Here is a 12,673-nt window from a genome sequence, read left to right as displayed (position 1 = left end):
ATTTATATCTCTACCACTGCAACCATCATCCCAGTATCTACTAAATATCCTCTTCGGGGCCAGAACGTCGAACTACTCCAGATATGGCATAGCCTCTAGCCCTATGATGTCATTAGCGAGCTGACCAATAAGGTTGTCTGAAATAAAGTAGAAAAGGGTTTAGCGTTAGCAGTGTACTAGTGCTTAGTATTGCCAAGTCTGAATAAGGAAAGTCTTGATTTGCGGTTCCTGAGTGAGAGGATCCGAGATGGAGGTTAGACTGGACCAATTTTCAGCTTCTAATTCGTGAGATCCGTGCCACAACACTGGCCTTTGGATAAGAATAGACGGAAGGATGAATAGCTAACGCCGGGATTGGAGCCGAGTTTAGATTCGGCTACCTAAATTCCTAGCTGGGTAGTTGTGTACCCGGGGTACGCGCTATGGTGAAACCGATGGACCCCTTTTCTACAGAGTGAGGTTGTCCATACAGGTTGAATTGGGAAAGAAGCTTTTCCTCTGCAAGGGGAATGGAGGTAGAAAGGTACACCCCCCCAATACCCCTGATAAATGGCCTGAAACAATTCTCGCTATTCAGTGTTGCATCCTGTCGATTCATTTCCGAAGCTATACCCACCTCGTGATGTTAGCCCTGACATATGGTCTACTTCTAAGAAGCAGATAGAAATGATTTTAAAAACGTAAAATTGTCAATCTTTATCAATCAAGCACGACTTTTACCTCCCATTCCATCACCACGCACTCATATCGCACAACTCCTATTACTCTAATACCCCTCCTCATCAACACTATACTCGCGATACACTGTTAGACTAAACCTTGCAAACGTACTCCTCGCCCTAATCCTCCTCCCGTACCTCGAAAACAACGGCGGCACAGCACAAAATACCGTCGCTACGGCGGCCAACACCGAAACACTATAATTAGCCCCGAGTCGCTCCAACATAGGCGCCGAGATAAGCGGCAACGCAGCAGACAACAATGCCCTCACCAGACTCAACGCCGCCAGACCACTCGCCGCATAGCTGAGATAACTATCCGTCAGATACCCGCCCAGCACGTAGTCCATCTCATTGAGACTATACCCAGCCAGCACGAGAGCTGCGACCGACACAAGCCAAGGGAGATTCGTGACAGCGGGAGGAATGGTCCAGGCAAAAAGCCATAACGCTACAGCGAGTATGGGTGCGCCGATCCAGAACCCGGTCAATTTGTCTTCGGGGAGCAGTGGTCGGCCTTGGGCTCGGTGGTGGGTGATGATGCGGAGGTCGAGACAGCGGGTGAGGAGACCGAGGGAGAGACCTAGTCCGATGGCCATGAAGGGAAGGCAGGCTTGTTTTCGGGTGAAGCCGAAGGATTCGTAGATCGGGGGAAGGGCTTCGGTGAAAAGGTAGACTAGGGCGATGGCGACGGCGCTGATGATGGAGACGACGGAGACAATGAGCTCGGTGAAGAGGAGGCGGATGGGGCGGAAGAGCGCGATGCGGACGAAGCTGCGCATGTCCGGGGCTTTATCCGGGTTGAGACCTTCCAAGGTGTCGATTTTGGTGACCTTTCGAAGAGTGGCGACTTCGCGGGCAAGGAGGAGGGAGGGACGAGATTCGTGTATAGTGAGGAGTAGGAGGGTGAGGACTCCGGTTACGATGGCTGCGATGTAAAAAAGCCATCTCCTTGTGGAGTGTTAGTGAATATATTGGCAGATGCGGGGGAAAGGAAGTAGATACCAGTGGGTGTAGGCCACGACAAAGGTACTGAGGATAGGACCCACGACGAGGCCCAGATTGGCGAACATGGTCCAAAGGCAGATTACCCAGACTCGCTCGCGGGAATTGAAGGTGTCTTCAATGCTGCCCACTACAACAGTCGTGGGGATGGCGGACAGAAACCCGCAGAGACATCGGCCCATCGCTACTCCTATCAATGATGGTACGGATGCAATCAGGATGCATGACATGCCGTATAGGGCTGAGCTTGCCACATAGAGCTTCTTCCGGCCAAATACTTCAGAGTATGGGGGGAACACGACACCCCCGATGGCTTGGCCGATAAGATATCTAAGAAGTCAGACTGGGGTATTTGAAGAGAAAAGAAGAGGTATACTGACATGGAGACGAAAAGGAAGATTGACAGGGTTTTGGAGATCTTGAAGTCGTGGACGGCATTGTTGGCCGCAGTTGACTATATATTCAGCAAGTGGACACCCGTGATAACATTTTATTACCTACGCCGGCAGTGCTAATGGCAGTCCTGGAACAATTAGTTTAAACACCATCAAGATCGGGGAGCCTCTTACGTGAAAAATTCCAGGAAAATGATAAGAGTGGTATCATAGACCTTACGTTGCAAGCTCCAGTTTCGCGGATGTCGGCAATTGCCCAGAGCCCACTGGATATGGATCCCGTCCGGGGCTAGTTTGAGCCCGTATTGCGGAAGCAGCGCCAGAAGCGTCTCCTTTTCGCTTTCCACAGGGGCCGTAAAGACCCGGGCGACAGTTCTCATTGTGAGAATCGGAAAAGACCTCGAGCATACTGTTTCCTAGACACCGGACTTAGGCTATGACTATATACAAGAACCTGTCTCCAGTATGAGCTCCTAGGAGCACAAGCTCTGAGGTAGTACACGCCATCCAGCAAACAGAAAGGACCAATAACAAACGGATTGTAACAGGGTTACACAGTCACCGGTTCATTATGGGCATAGGCCTGATCTGTCCGGGGAAGCGGTTGATCTCTTTGATCTAGATTCATTCCAACCACCGCCAGTGGTTCTTGATGGGGAGAAGTACATCATCACTCATCATGCTGCAATGACCTGTGGAATGGTACTTTCAGTAAGGAGCACAAGTTGTCTGTGCGGTATAGCGGTCCATGATCTGTGTCTGCCTTCGGTCCGGTACCACGTCGGGAGGTAAACGGCAGCGGCATTTCGCATGTGCAGAACTTTATACATCCAATGGATGTGTGAGTTTCAGTCTCGGGAAGGCTGGCTGGGGAGGCAACAGCCTCAAGCACAGCATATTTGCGGTGTCGGCAAAAGTGAAAATGCCGACTTACATGAACAGGCCAGGGTGCTGATACACACTTTATTTCGCATATAAACTAGTCTACTCTCCGATCCCCACTATTCTAAGCCATATTCACTCATGTTACGCACCTAGTCCTCATCTCCATCATCGCTACCCCCTTTTGACACGCCGCTGTTTCCATTGTAGGCCAGAAGATTGGGGCTACCCGCCACATTGGTGACAGCATTCCGCGTAGCCAACCTCTTGAGCTCGGTCGTTGCAGCCGCTGGGGTAGCAAGGTCCCGCAAGCCCATCAAATAGAGGATCAAACCTGTCACATGGGGTGTAGCCATGGACGTGCCGGAGATCGTGTTGGTGGCCGAGTTCGAGCCGGTCCATGCAGAAAGTACTTGCTCTCCCGGGGCAAAAATGTCAACCACAGAGCCGTAGTTTGAGAATGACGCACGGGCATTGCTTCTGTTGATAGCGGCAACAGTAATGGCGTCGGGTGCAGAAGCCGGGCTAGTCCGTGCTGCATCTCTCTGCAAAACATTAGTCTAAATTTAGCTCAATGGTGGACAGTTCAGCAGAGCTTACATTCTCATTTCCAGCGGCAACACAAGAGAGCACACCCTCGTCAAAAGCATTCTCAACTGCATTGTTAAACGCATAGGAGTAGCCTCCACCTGCATCACGGTTAGCGGGATTAGATCCCCAGAGAGGGCGCACATACCAAGACTCATATTTATCGCCGCCTTACTGGTCCGGTTCTTGCTCACAATATCATTGGCGGCCCAATTGAAGCCATCCAGAATGACCGATGTCGAGCTGGATTCACCTACAAACACCTTCACGGACAGTAGGTGAGCGTTTTTCGAAACCCCGTATGTTTTGCCCCCGATGGTCCCTGCTACATGTGTACCATGTCCAACATCATCAACGTGCTCACCCCCTGCAGCATTATATGCCAGGCTAGCACGACCACCAAACTCATTATGCGTAGCCAAGATGCCGGTGTCCACTACATAAGCGTATGTACCCTCCCCAGCGCTGTCATCATAGATGTAGTCGGTGCTAGACCCACCACGGTGAGAAATGCTCCCCAGTCCCCAAGGAGCTCGCCTTTCGGTAACTAGCGTATCGAGATACCAGACCTGATCTTGTTCCACATAAGCTACCTGTACAGCAATTAGTCGAAACCATACGGTCTAGGATACGTGGACACAAACATGGTCATGTTTGCGGATCTCCTCGATAGTTTTCTCATCGAAAGACCCCGCGTACCCAGCAAAATTGGCAATTCTGTACGTTCTTTCGATCCCGGCGGGAAGGTCATCTTCGGTTGTACTGCGGCCTTCTAAGCTGCGCCTGTGGAGCTCCGTTACCCATGCGGCATGAGACTCAATCTTCGCATTGTCAATGCCGGACTTGAAAGTAACAATGTACTTCCCCGGGATGGTCTGGATGGTCGGATGAGGGACCTGTTCTGTGGCACTGAAAACTGCAGGTAAGATGAGGGCCAGCAGCGGGAGAATGCGTTTGAGGAAAGCCATGTTGAGCGAGTAGCCACCGAAAGGGGAGAAATGTCAATGGTAGACTAGAATACTTGATTTCAGTAGTGCAATAGTTAGATCCTTTTATAGTCTCACAACAAAGTCTAAGTCCTGTTGTCTGGACCGCGCCTTTCAGTCACATTCACCTTTTGTTGATTGCCATCAAGCGGGGACCGGGTCAGAAGGCACTTGGACAGTATATTTAAAACTCAGTCAGATGGTCACATTGCGTCTTCGGACTACTGGGTAATGCCCCATGAGGAAAGCATCATGCATGCACAGAATACAGATAAGCATGCAGGGATGGTATTACGGACTCATTTCGTTTCTGGCGCAGCTTGGCCAGCCATCCGTTAGCTTCCTCTGGGCACTGATTGCTTGCTAGGCGTTAGAGTAAATAGATTAACTCTGTTGATTGGGTCCATACTATGCACGCCTATTTCCGAGTTCTAAACAGCGGCTCTACACTGCAAGAAGCCTTCATAGAAATAAAGGTCGCTCAATGAGCCTTGTACAGGCGGGGGATGGTGAACAGTCTATTCGCCAGCCAATGTAACGCATCAATACTTGGCATCTTCAGGCGGTAGTCTCTGGTGCTGTGAGGCTTCTATATCAGGTCAATTCTGCATCAGCAATTGGAAAGGTGAGGGATATTGACAACCCTACTGTAGGGGGCGGGCATCTGAGGGTGGGTGAAAGGAGTCTACTGTTACCCAGTGTTACACGGCGTTCGAGCACAAAAATAACCTCTGATTAACCAGACCACGCAGCTATATTGGTGGTCCGACAGATTTGGACATTGTCAAAAGGGAATTATATACGAAGCTTTTTCAACAAACACCTTCGGCAACTCAAATTGTACCAAGAAGGCATTGGTTCCACGAAGGTGCCATATGAGTAGCACATGCCTGAAGGCCTTCTGATCCACTCACACCAAACTATGCAAGTGTTGATAATCTGGCTGGGGAGATGATCCAGATACCAGCTGGTTGGGAGATTATCACAATACGTCGTAATTGACACCCGGTCCGGGGAATCTATATCAGCGCCGCCCGGTTGAGGTCCGGATAACAAGCATATGCAGGGTCAAGCGATGTTATGCTGTCCACTACAGTGCGCCCAAAGTGCTGTGGCCCATGGCTTTAGAGACGCAAGACGCACCCTCCCCTGCATTTGCGACATTTGGAATCCGTCCGACATCACGGGGTCGACCGTCAGGCTCGGAATGACCATTGGCAGTGTATCTCCGTGGTGTGCAGCACAGACTGTCACGACCACTTGTCAGCTTCTCTTCTGCAAGTCATCTTCTAGTCAAGCTGCCTTGGCGTGTCCGGTGACGGCGGGATAGGGGCTGTCCAACATAATGCAGATCGCTTTCTAAGATGACGGTTGCATTGAGGGATGGCTGGAGGGGTCGTGACCGGGATAGCCTTTGCCAGACGCTTTGTTTGGTAAAGTAGAGAGGTGGGTAGAACAAGAATATCTGGTGGGAGGTTGACGTCGCAAGCGTGTTTCTTGGTTGGAAGGTCGTTTCACAGGTCCCGTGATATTGTGTTGCGATGATCCATAAAATATCTTTAAAAACAGAAAGGTTTATCCACAGTAAGACACTAGTTAGCATCTCTAGTAAGGGGGCATTTAAGACCTAGCGGACAGCTTGAAGGTTTACCCAAGGCGAAACTGAATATGTCGGGGTGAGCACGCGGGAAGATGCTGTACGAAGTAGCAGTCATCTAATAGAGCAAGATCCTTTAAATATAGTCACCACTGGCAGCTCTACATTCGCAAGCAACAAGGGTCCCACTTATTCAGGTGTGAGGCACTCATTCTGGTGCTTTCACACTCTCAATAAAATCAGTTGTTACTCGCCCTGGAGAAGATATGTAATTATCTCAAAATAGACTGGACGAAAGAGTTGTTCATCGAGCTTTGTAAAATGAGAATTCAGTGTCCAGAGTAAATATTATGGAACCAGACAGGAAGCCTGGATTGCTGTACCTTTAGTTCAAGGTTCAAGCCCTCTAACGAGTAGTTATGCTGATTACTTTCGAGGTGGCGGGCTATCTGAGATACTATCCCAGTACATTATGCGGGGAGGCAGCCAGGCTCGAGGAAAGGGTCAATCAAATACAACTAAACCCCCTGTTATTATGAGGCAGTCCCCAGCTCGTCCACCTACTTTTCTCCAACAACTCTTCCCGCTCCTTTATCACCCAGTAACGTGACCATCAGTCCAGACATTTCGCATCCATGATTGCAAGAAGTGTTCTCCGCCGCCCGCACTTCAGCAACAAACCCAGCTTCCTTCGCCTGCGCCCTCTTATTCGCCCTCCCGCTCCCCAGATCCGCCTTGTGCAGATTAGGCCGCCTTTCATCCCTTCCACCCTGTTCTCGACACAAATGACTTCGCGACAGGACCCCTCTAAGCGCACTCCCGAGATTGAGAGCGGGATGAACGATGCCGACGAGCTGGAGAGACTTCTGGACAAAGATGGTTTTACAACATGGGGTTTCGTTATCTACCGATGCACGTATCAAAGTGACTCCGACTGGGAGAAATTGATGATCCGGTACCACAAGCGCGTAGAAAAATACCTTCAGTATTACAACTGTCTAGATCTCCTCGCCAGATTTACTCCATCGGTCTTGGAAGATCGATCTTTTGAGAGTGCGACGGTCGCCTCGCTACGTAACAAATTCAATGAGTGGGCTGTGTCCGCGGTGGAAGAGGAACAAGGAATTGATCCCAGCCACCTGTGGCGTTTGAAAAACGGCAGGTACCGCTTTTTCATCATGGTGGACCAAGAAGCCTTGGATTCAATCCTGAGCACGCCAGACGACGATATAAACGGAGGATTCGTTCGTCTAGTCAACGCCGAATGGAAACCGGAGGAGTTGGATGAGGAAGAGCTGGCGGAACGCGGGGGACCTGGGCCAGAAGAGGAGCTACTGGAAGGGTGTACAGAGGAGGATGTTGGCTGGATGAAAGTATGCTGGGGGAAGTCACAGACGCCTGGATAGGTTACTCTCGACGACTCCCTTCAGTGGGATAGATATTATTCGCGGCCACCTGTGATTCAACGTCTTGCCTAAGAAACACAACTTGACCATATAGAGGCCTAGGATTTGTCCCACACTTGTAGTAGACATAACATGTCCGGTTGTCTTCTTCAGAAAGAGAACCTACCACGGAGAGCTGGTTGACATGAAGTAGGATAATGTCATCCATAAGCGGCTGGACACCCAAGTATGCTGGCCTTGATCTTTTTCTATGTGAACTAACGGTAGTTTCAGTTCGGTTATCTTAATGGAAAAGCAGCCTACCTAGATCTTGACTCAATGAAGAATAATATCTCGATTTGGGATATGCCTACTTATATATACAGAAGACCATAATTTTAGACGCGAGTTCCAGATAAGTAAAGGTATCGAAAAATATAGTGTATGTTGCCTAGAATAGACCTATAGCGCGATTATCAAGAACCCTGGAATATCCAAGATTGAGCTCAGCTGTCAAGGCTCTTACATAATAGTGCAAAGTAGTGATTATAACTAGATCAAATATTGGTATATGGACTATATGTCTTGACATGACTAATGAAGATGGCCAGTCTTCTTAGGTGGCCAGCCTGCTTATGGAGTATGTTATTGTGAACAGAGTAGCTTGACCTTATGAATATACCTCAACCTTAACCTTACCTTAAGTGTATTATAACCTGGCGGTTAGATTAAAGTATTGAAATCTATTCACTTATACATCTATAAGCAAATCAAACTACAATTAGCAAGACAAGCAAAGCAAATATTCAGTTGAATATTTTGGTAACACTATATATATCAATCTGGTAAACAGATATCAAGAAAAAAAACAATGTAACGATTGATATTTTATGGAGGTAAGGATTCTTTTGTGAGCTATCAAGACAAACCTTTTACTACAATGTATCAGAATATCTAAGGGATCCTTCGTAGTAAAGAATACCGAGTATGATCTAATATTCCCTTTCTCTGGAAGGGGATCGTGTGACAATAAATACAAGACATCATTGATGCGGGGTAATGTTGACGGACTGGATCTAGGCTCGTATCATTGTTGGATCCCTAAGTAAGAAAATAGTATTCTCATACTAGTATTTATTTTGATTAGATCGGGGAGACTGCATGATTCCTGGTGGGGACATAGTCACACTATTCATGCCCAGTCAATGCGTAGTCAACATTCAAATCGGAACGCAGTTTCAAGTACATAAGTATGTGGAATGAGAGAGGGTCAATCAAAGGAGTGGTATCTTCAGCATTGGTTGTATCAGGAGATTGAGCTGAGGTCCCCCGAGTCTCCTGCATTGTAGATGTAACATCCCTGTCAGGCCGGGCGCAGCCACAAAGTTGCTGACTGCCCAGACTTTAAGGCACTTCCGCCAGCACCCGCCTCATCTCCCGCTTATGCACCACTTCCCCGAACACGCAGCACACCTTACACAACCACCTCAAATTCGAACTGTCACCCAGGTGACGCAGTATACATTCCACCCCTCGCGCTAGTCATGGCCACTCCCAGAATGGGTGGCGTTGTCGCCGCAGTCACAGTGGCCATAGTACTCTTCGCCATATACCTCTCACCATCGACTGATGTCATAGTTGAACATATCAATGATTACTACAATGTCGTTTTCCCCAAAGCACCCGTATCTTCCCCTACAGTCTATGATCCTCATCGTGGCATCAAATATATTGGCACTTTGTCAAACGGGGTAGAACACTTTCAAAACATCTTCTACGCAGAGGAGCCGACTGGTCCCCGTCGCTTCGCTCCCCCAGTCCCCGTCCGCCCACCGAAAGGTTCTGTGATAGATGCCACTCAGTCTGGAGCATGGTGTCCACAGGGGACAGGAGATATCCTGCCTTTCACGAGTAGAGTGACAAATATCAGTGAGAATTGCCTGAGCTTGAGGGTTGCTCGCGCGACCGGTGTGAAAATCCAGGATAAGCTTCCTGTTGTGGTGTGGTTACATGGAGGTAAGCGTATTCCTGGTGTACTTGCTTCTAAATCCAGCACTGATGATGATTATGTTTAGGTGGTCATGCTCTGGGCTCTGCTTCTGACATCCTTTACAATCCAGAAGGACTGCTTCAAGAGGCAGTGGCAGCGGGGAAGCCGCTGATATACGTCGGGATAAACTACCGACTAGGATGTAAGAGATATACTTCGTGCACCCATTTGGTTGTTGCTGACAGTTTGAAGTCTTTGGATTTGCGACCAGCAAGGCTATGATTGCGAAGAAGCAGACAAATGCCGGACTGCGTGACCAGCGCGCTGCCTTGGAATGTGTGTAGACCAATCAAGCATTACTGAACCTTTGATAACTGATTGGCCAGGGGTCCGGGGCAACATTGAAGCCTTTGGGGGTGATCCCAGCAGAGGTACAGCAACCACATTATATCTTCAAGAGGCGCGTACAGCTAATGTAGCCATAGTAACTGCTATCGGACAGAGCGTCGGGGCCAGCGACATCGGCCTGCATTTGACATCATTCAATGGCACTAAAGGTGTCCCTTTCCGACGCGCAATGTGAGTTGATCTAATTTCTCCAACTCTTTCCACTCACTTAACCTGTACCAGCATGATGTCTGGCGCTCCAGGTGTCAACTTCAACAGTGACCCGAGTCTGGTATCCGAGAACACCGCAAACATAGCGCGAGAGGTTGGTTGCATCAACACCAATGACGCCGAATCCCTTGAGACCCTCGAATGTCTTCAACGCATCCCCTTTGGCACCCTCACCAACCTCTCCGTCACGGCATCACGTGCAGCTCGCCCCCCGTTTGGAGAAGGATTTTTCTATCCGACCATTGACGGCGACTTTCTTCCCGCTCGACCCTCCGAGCTCCTGCGTGCCGGCAACTTCGTCAAAGATATCCCTATTATTGCTTCGTGGGTGACCAACGATGGAGCCTGGTATGCCGCACCCCCCACCTCCACCGACGAAGAAGTGCTTGCTAGCTTCGGACTGTGGCTGTCAAAGCTTTCCACTTCCACAAAAGCAAGACTGCTGGATTTGTATCCCATCACAGATTTCGCGCATATGATCCGCGAGAGCTACGACGGCCCTATCTCACCACAGTACTACCGTGCCGCGCAAATGAATCGTGATATCTGGTTTACCTGTCCAGTGCTTGATTTTGCATGGCAATATGCTCAGAAAGGGGGGTTAAGCCCGTCCAAAGTCTGGCTCTATGAACATAATGCGACTAGATACGCACCAGTATTTGAAATTATGGGCGTACCAATGTGGCGCGTTGCCCATCTCAGCGATATTCCCTATGTCTTGAACAATGCTAATCTGGAGGGTGGGGCCGATAACTCCCCGGAACAAATGAAGTTGGCACGAAAGGTGAGCAGGAAGGTAATTGGGTTTGCGTATGATGCGAGTCCCAGTGAGGCGTGGGCTGCGGCATTCTCGGGGATCAGTGAGCAGGGTCTTTCTAAAGATTCACCTGATCAGCTGTCGATTCAGACTTTCGGGGGCCCTATGGGGTCGCGAGCCGTCACAGTCCGCAAAGGTGCTGATACCAGTGGTTCCACAGAAGCAGAAAAGGCACTGTTATGGGAGAGGCTGTTTGACCGGTGCGAATTCATCAATAGTGCGCAGATGCGAGCAGAGGCCGGAGTATAGTCTTACCTACATGGTGGTGACGCTATACTAGGCGTGTTGTAAAGAATAAGGGGATAATGGATGGGTTGGTGGGTTGGATGATAACACCGATAATAACACCTAATCGCAGAGTAAGCGGGTTTCATCGGTTCTAAATCCCGACTTCAGTCGCTAAGAAAGGACTAGCGCACTGGCTGCCCCGTGTCAAGATTGCACGAGCTCGGTTTGATAGTGAGCAGCTGGGATTACCGTATAACCCTCTTGCTGGATACCACAAAGCATACAGGGCCGATTATCGCCCCGGTTACGTTTTTAGATGCCTTTTAGTTAGAAAGCAAACCCCGAACTGTGACAACTGAGCGAGATAGTGCAGAGCGCATCTTTTGATGGGCTCATAATTCTATCTTGAGATCCAGATTTTGGTTCAGTCCAATGGGCTAAGGTGGAGGCTGGGTGATGCCATCATCCAGAAGAGGAATAACCACCGCCTGGTCGCAGATTTATTTGTGCGAATGAGATGCTAGTGCCATGTACCTAGCAAACCACGTATTCAGCTGGCAGTACACATAATAGAAGGTTTAGGGTAACATTGATTGGATGACGGACCAAGCCCCAAAATAACCTTGTTGGTTGGTACATGGCAGAAGGCCTAATATGGGTAGAAAATTTACCCCGACGGTCTAGAACTGGGTGAGGCCATGCCGTATGGCTTCCAACTCCATTATGCATTATCATGACTGACAACAGTCTAGATAAGTGAAGATTGGTAGCCGATTGGATAGATGTATAATGCAAGCTCCCTGCCTGCAAGATCCTCCTTGACGATGTCCCGGGTCAGTCAGACAGCGATATATCGTAGCAGAGAACGTGCGGAGACAGATAGTCATGGTTCGGGATTTGAACCTGCAGTCAAGATAAACTAGCACGGCGCTCCCGGCCCTAGCTGTGGGTGCACAGATAGTCGCCTAGTCCCATCCCGAGTCATGTTTCTGACACTGACATGATTCAGACAATACAATTTGCGAACCCTGAAATCCACTAGATGTGATGGAGGATCGTATCCCCGCTTTGTACCCTCGTGACTATCCTAAATCACACCATTCAAGCCCTGCTGGAGCCTTTAGATGGGATGCTGAACACGGAAAGAGGAGCCGAGAGTCTCGATCTCGAGATTCCTGCAGAATTCCACGGAGCTCATACCTCTCCGGGATGGTCTTGCCCATTGCATGCACTGCAAAGTAGATACGCTTTGTTGTTGTTGCAAGCGGAGCGGCCCGTCCGCCCCAATTACGGTGGGTCTCGGATCTACCCTCCAAAATCACCAGCCGGATAATACAACCGTAGAACTGCAGAAGAGCAAGTCCCTAGGGACATCTTCTTTATGGTCCCTATCACAATTTTTTAAAGATGATAAATGATCTTGTGCGGTACCGTTCATTTCGGTATAGCATATTCGGCCCCGT

At 49.2% G+C, this 12,673-nt stretch overlaps 4 protein-coding genes across 4 annotated transcripts; 2 read left to right on the top strand and 2 right to left on the bottom strand.

Annotated features, from left to right (window-relative positions):
• Positions 1-388: 388 nt before the first annotated feature.
• On the bottom strand, positions 389-2,527 carry An09g03790 (uncharacterized protein; the record flags this gene model as incomplete). The annotated part of the gene is made up of 7 exons (XM_059749743.1): positions 389-569; positions 617-643; positions 858-1,670; positions 1,725-2,054; positions 2,105-2,178; positions 2,226-2,247; positions 2,340-2,527. 7 exons carry the CDS (start codon positions 2,525-2,527, stop codon positions 389-391), a joined length of 1,635 nt encoding a protein of 544 aa, XP_059606275.1.
• A 626-nt stretch (positions 2,528-3,153) lies between these two features.
• pepD (subtilisin-like serine protease pepD-Aspergillus niger) lies at positions 3,154-4,557 on the bottom strand (the record flags this gene model as incomplete). Its single annotated transcript, XM_001393657.1, has 4 exons — positions 3,154-3,546; positions 3,602-3,690; positions 3,738-4,182; positions 4,234-4,557. The coding sequence occupies 4 exons, from the start codon at positions 4,555-4,557 to the stop codon at positions 3,154-3,156; spliced, it is 1,251 nt and encodes a 416-aa protein (XP_001393694.1).
• A 2,250-nt stretch (positions 4,558-6,807) lies between these two features.
• Positions 6,808-7,578, top strand: An09g03770 (hypothetical protein; the record flags this gene model as incomplete). The annotated part of the gene is made up of 1 exon (XM_001393656.1): positions 6,808-7,578. The coding sequence occupies one exon, from the start codon at positions 6,808-6,810 to the stop codon at positions 7,576-7,578; it is 771 nt and encodes a 256-aa protein (XP_001393693.1).
• Positions 7,579-9,101: 1,523 nt separating this feature from the next.
• On the top strand, positions 9,102-11,231 carry An09g03760 (uncharacterized protein; the record flags this gene model as incomplete). Its single annotated transcript, XM_003188747.2, has 6 exons — positions 9,102-9,573; positions 9,633-9,749; positions 9,800-9,883; positions 9,934-9,978; positions 10,033-10,126; positions 10,178-11,231. The coding sequence occupies 6 exons, from the start codon at positions 9,102-9,104 to the stop codon at positions 11,229-11,231; spliced, it is 1,866 nt and encodes a 621-aa protein (XP_003188795.2).
• Between the last annotated feature and the right edge of the window lie 1,442 nt (positions 11,232-12,673).

The sequence above is a fragment of the Aspergillus niger genome (assembly GCF_000002855.4).
Source record: "Aspergillus niger supercontig An09".
In the NCBI taxonomy this organism is placed as follows: domain Eukaryota; kingdom Fungi; phylum Ascomycota; class Eurotiomycetes; order Eurotiales; family Aspergillaceae; genus Aspergillus; species Aspergillus niger.
Note: the sequence above shows the minus strand (reverse complement) of the source record. Positions and strands in the feature narration are given on the sequence as shown.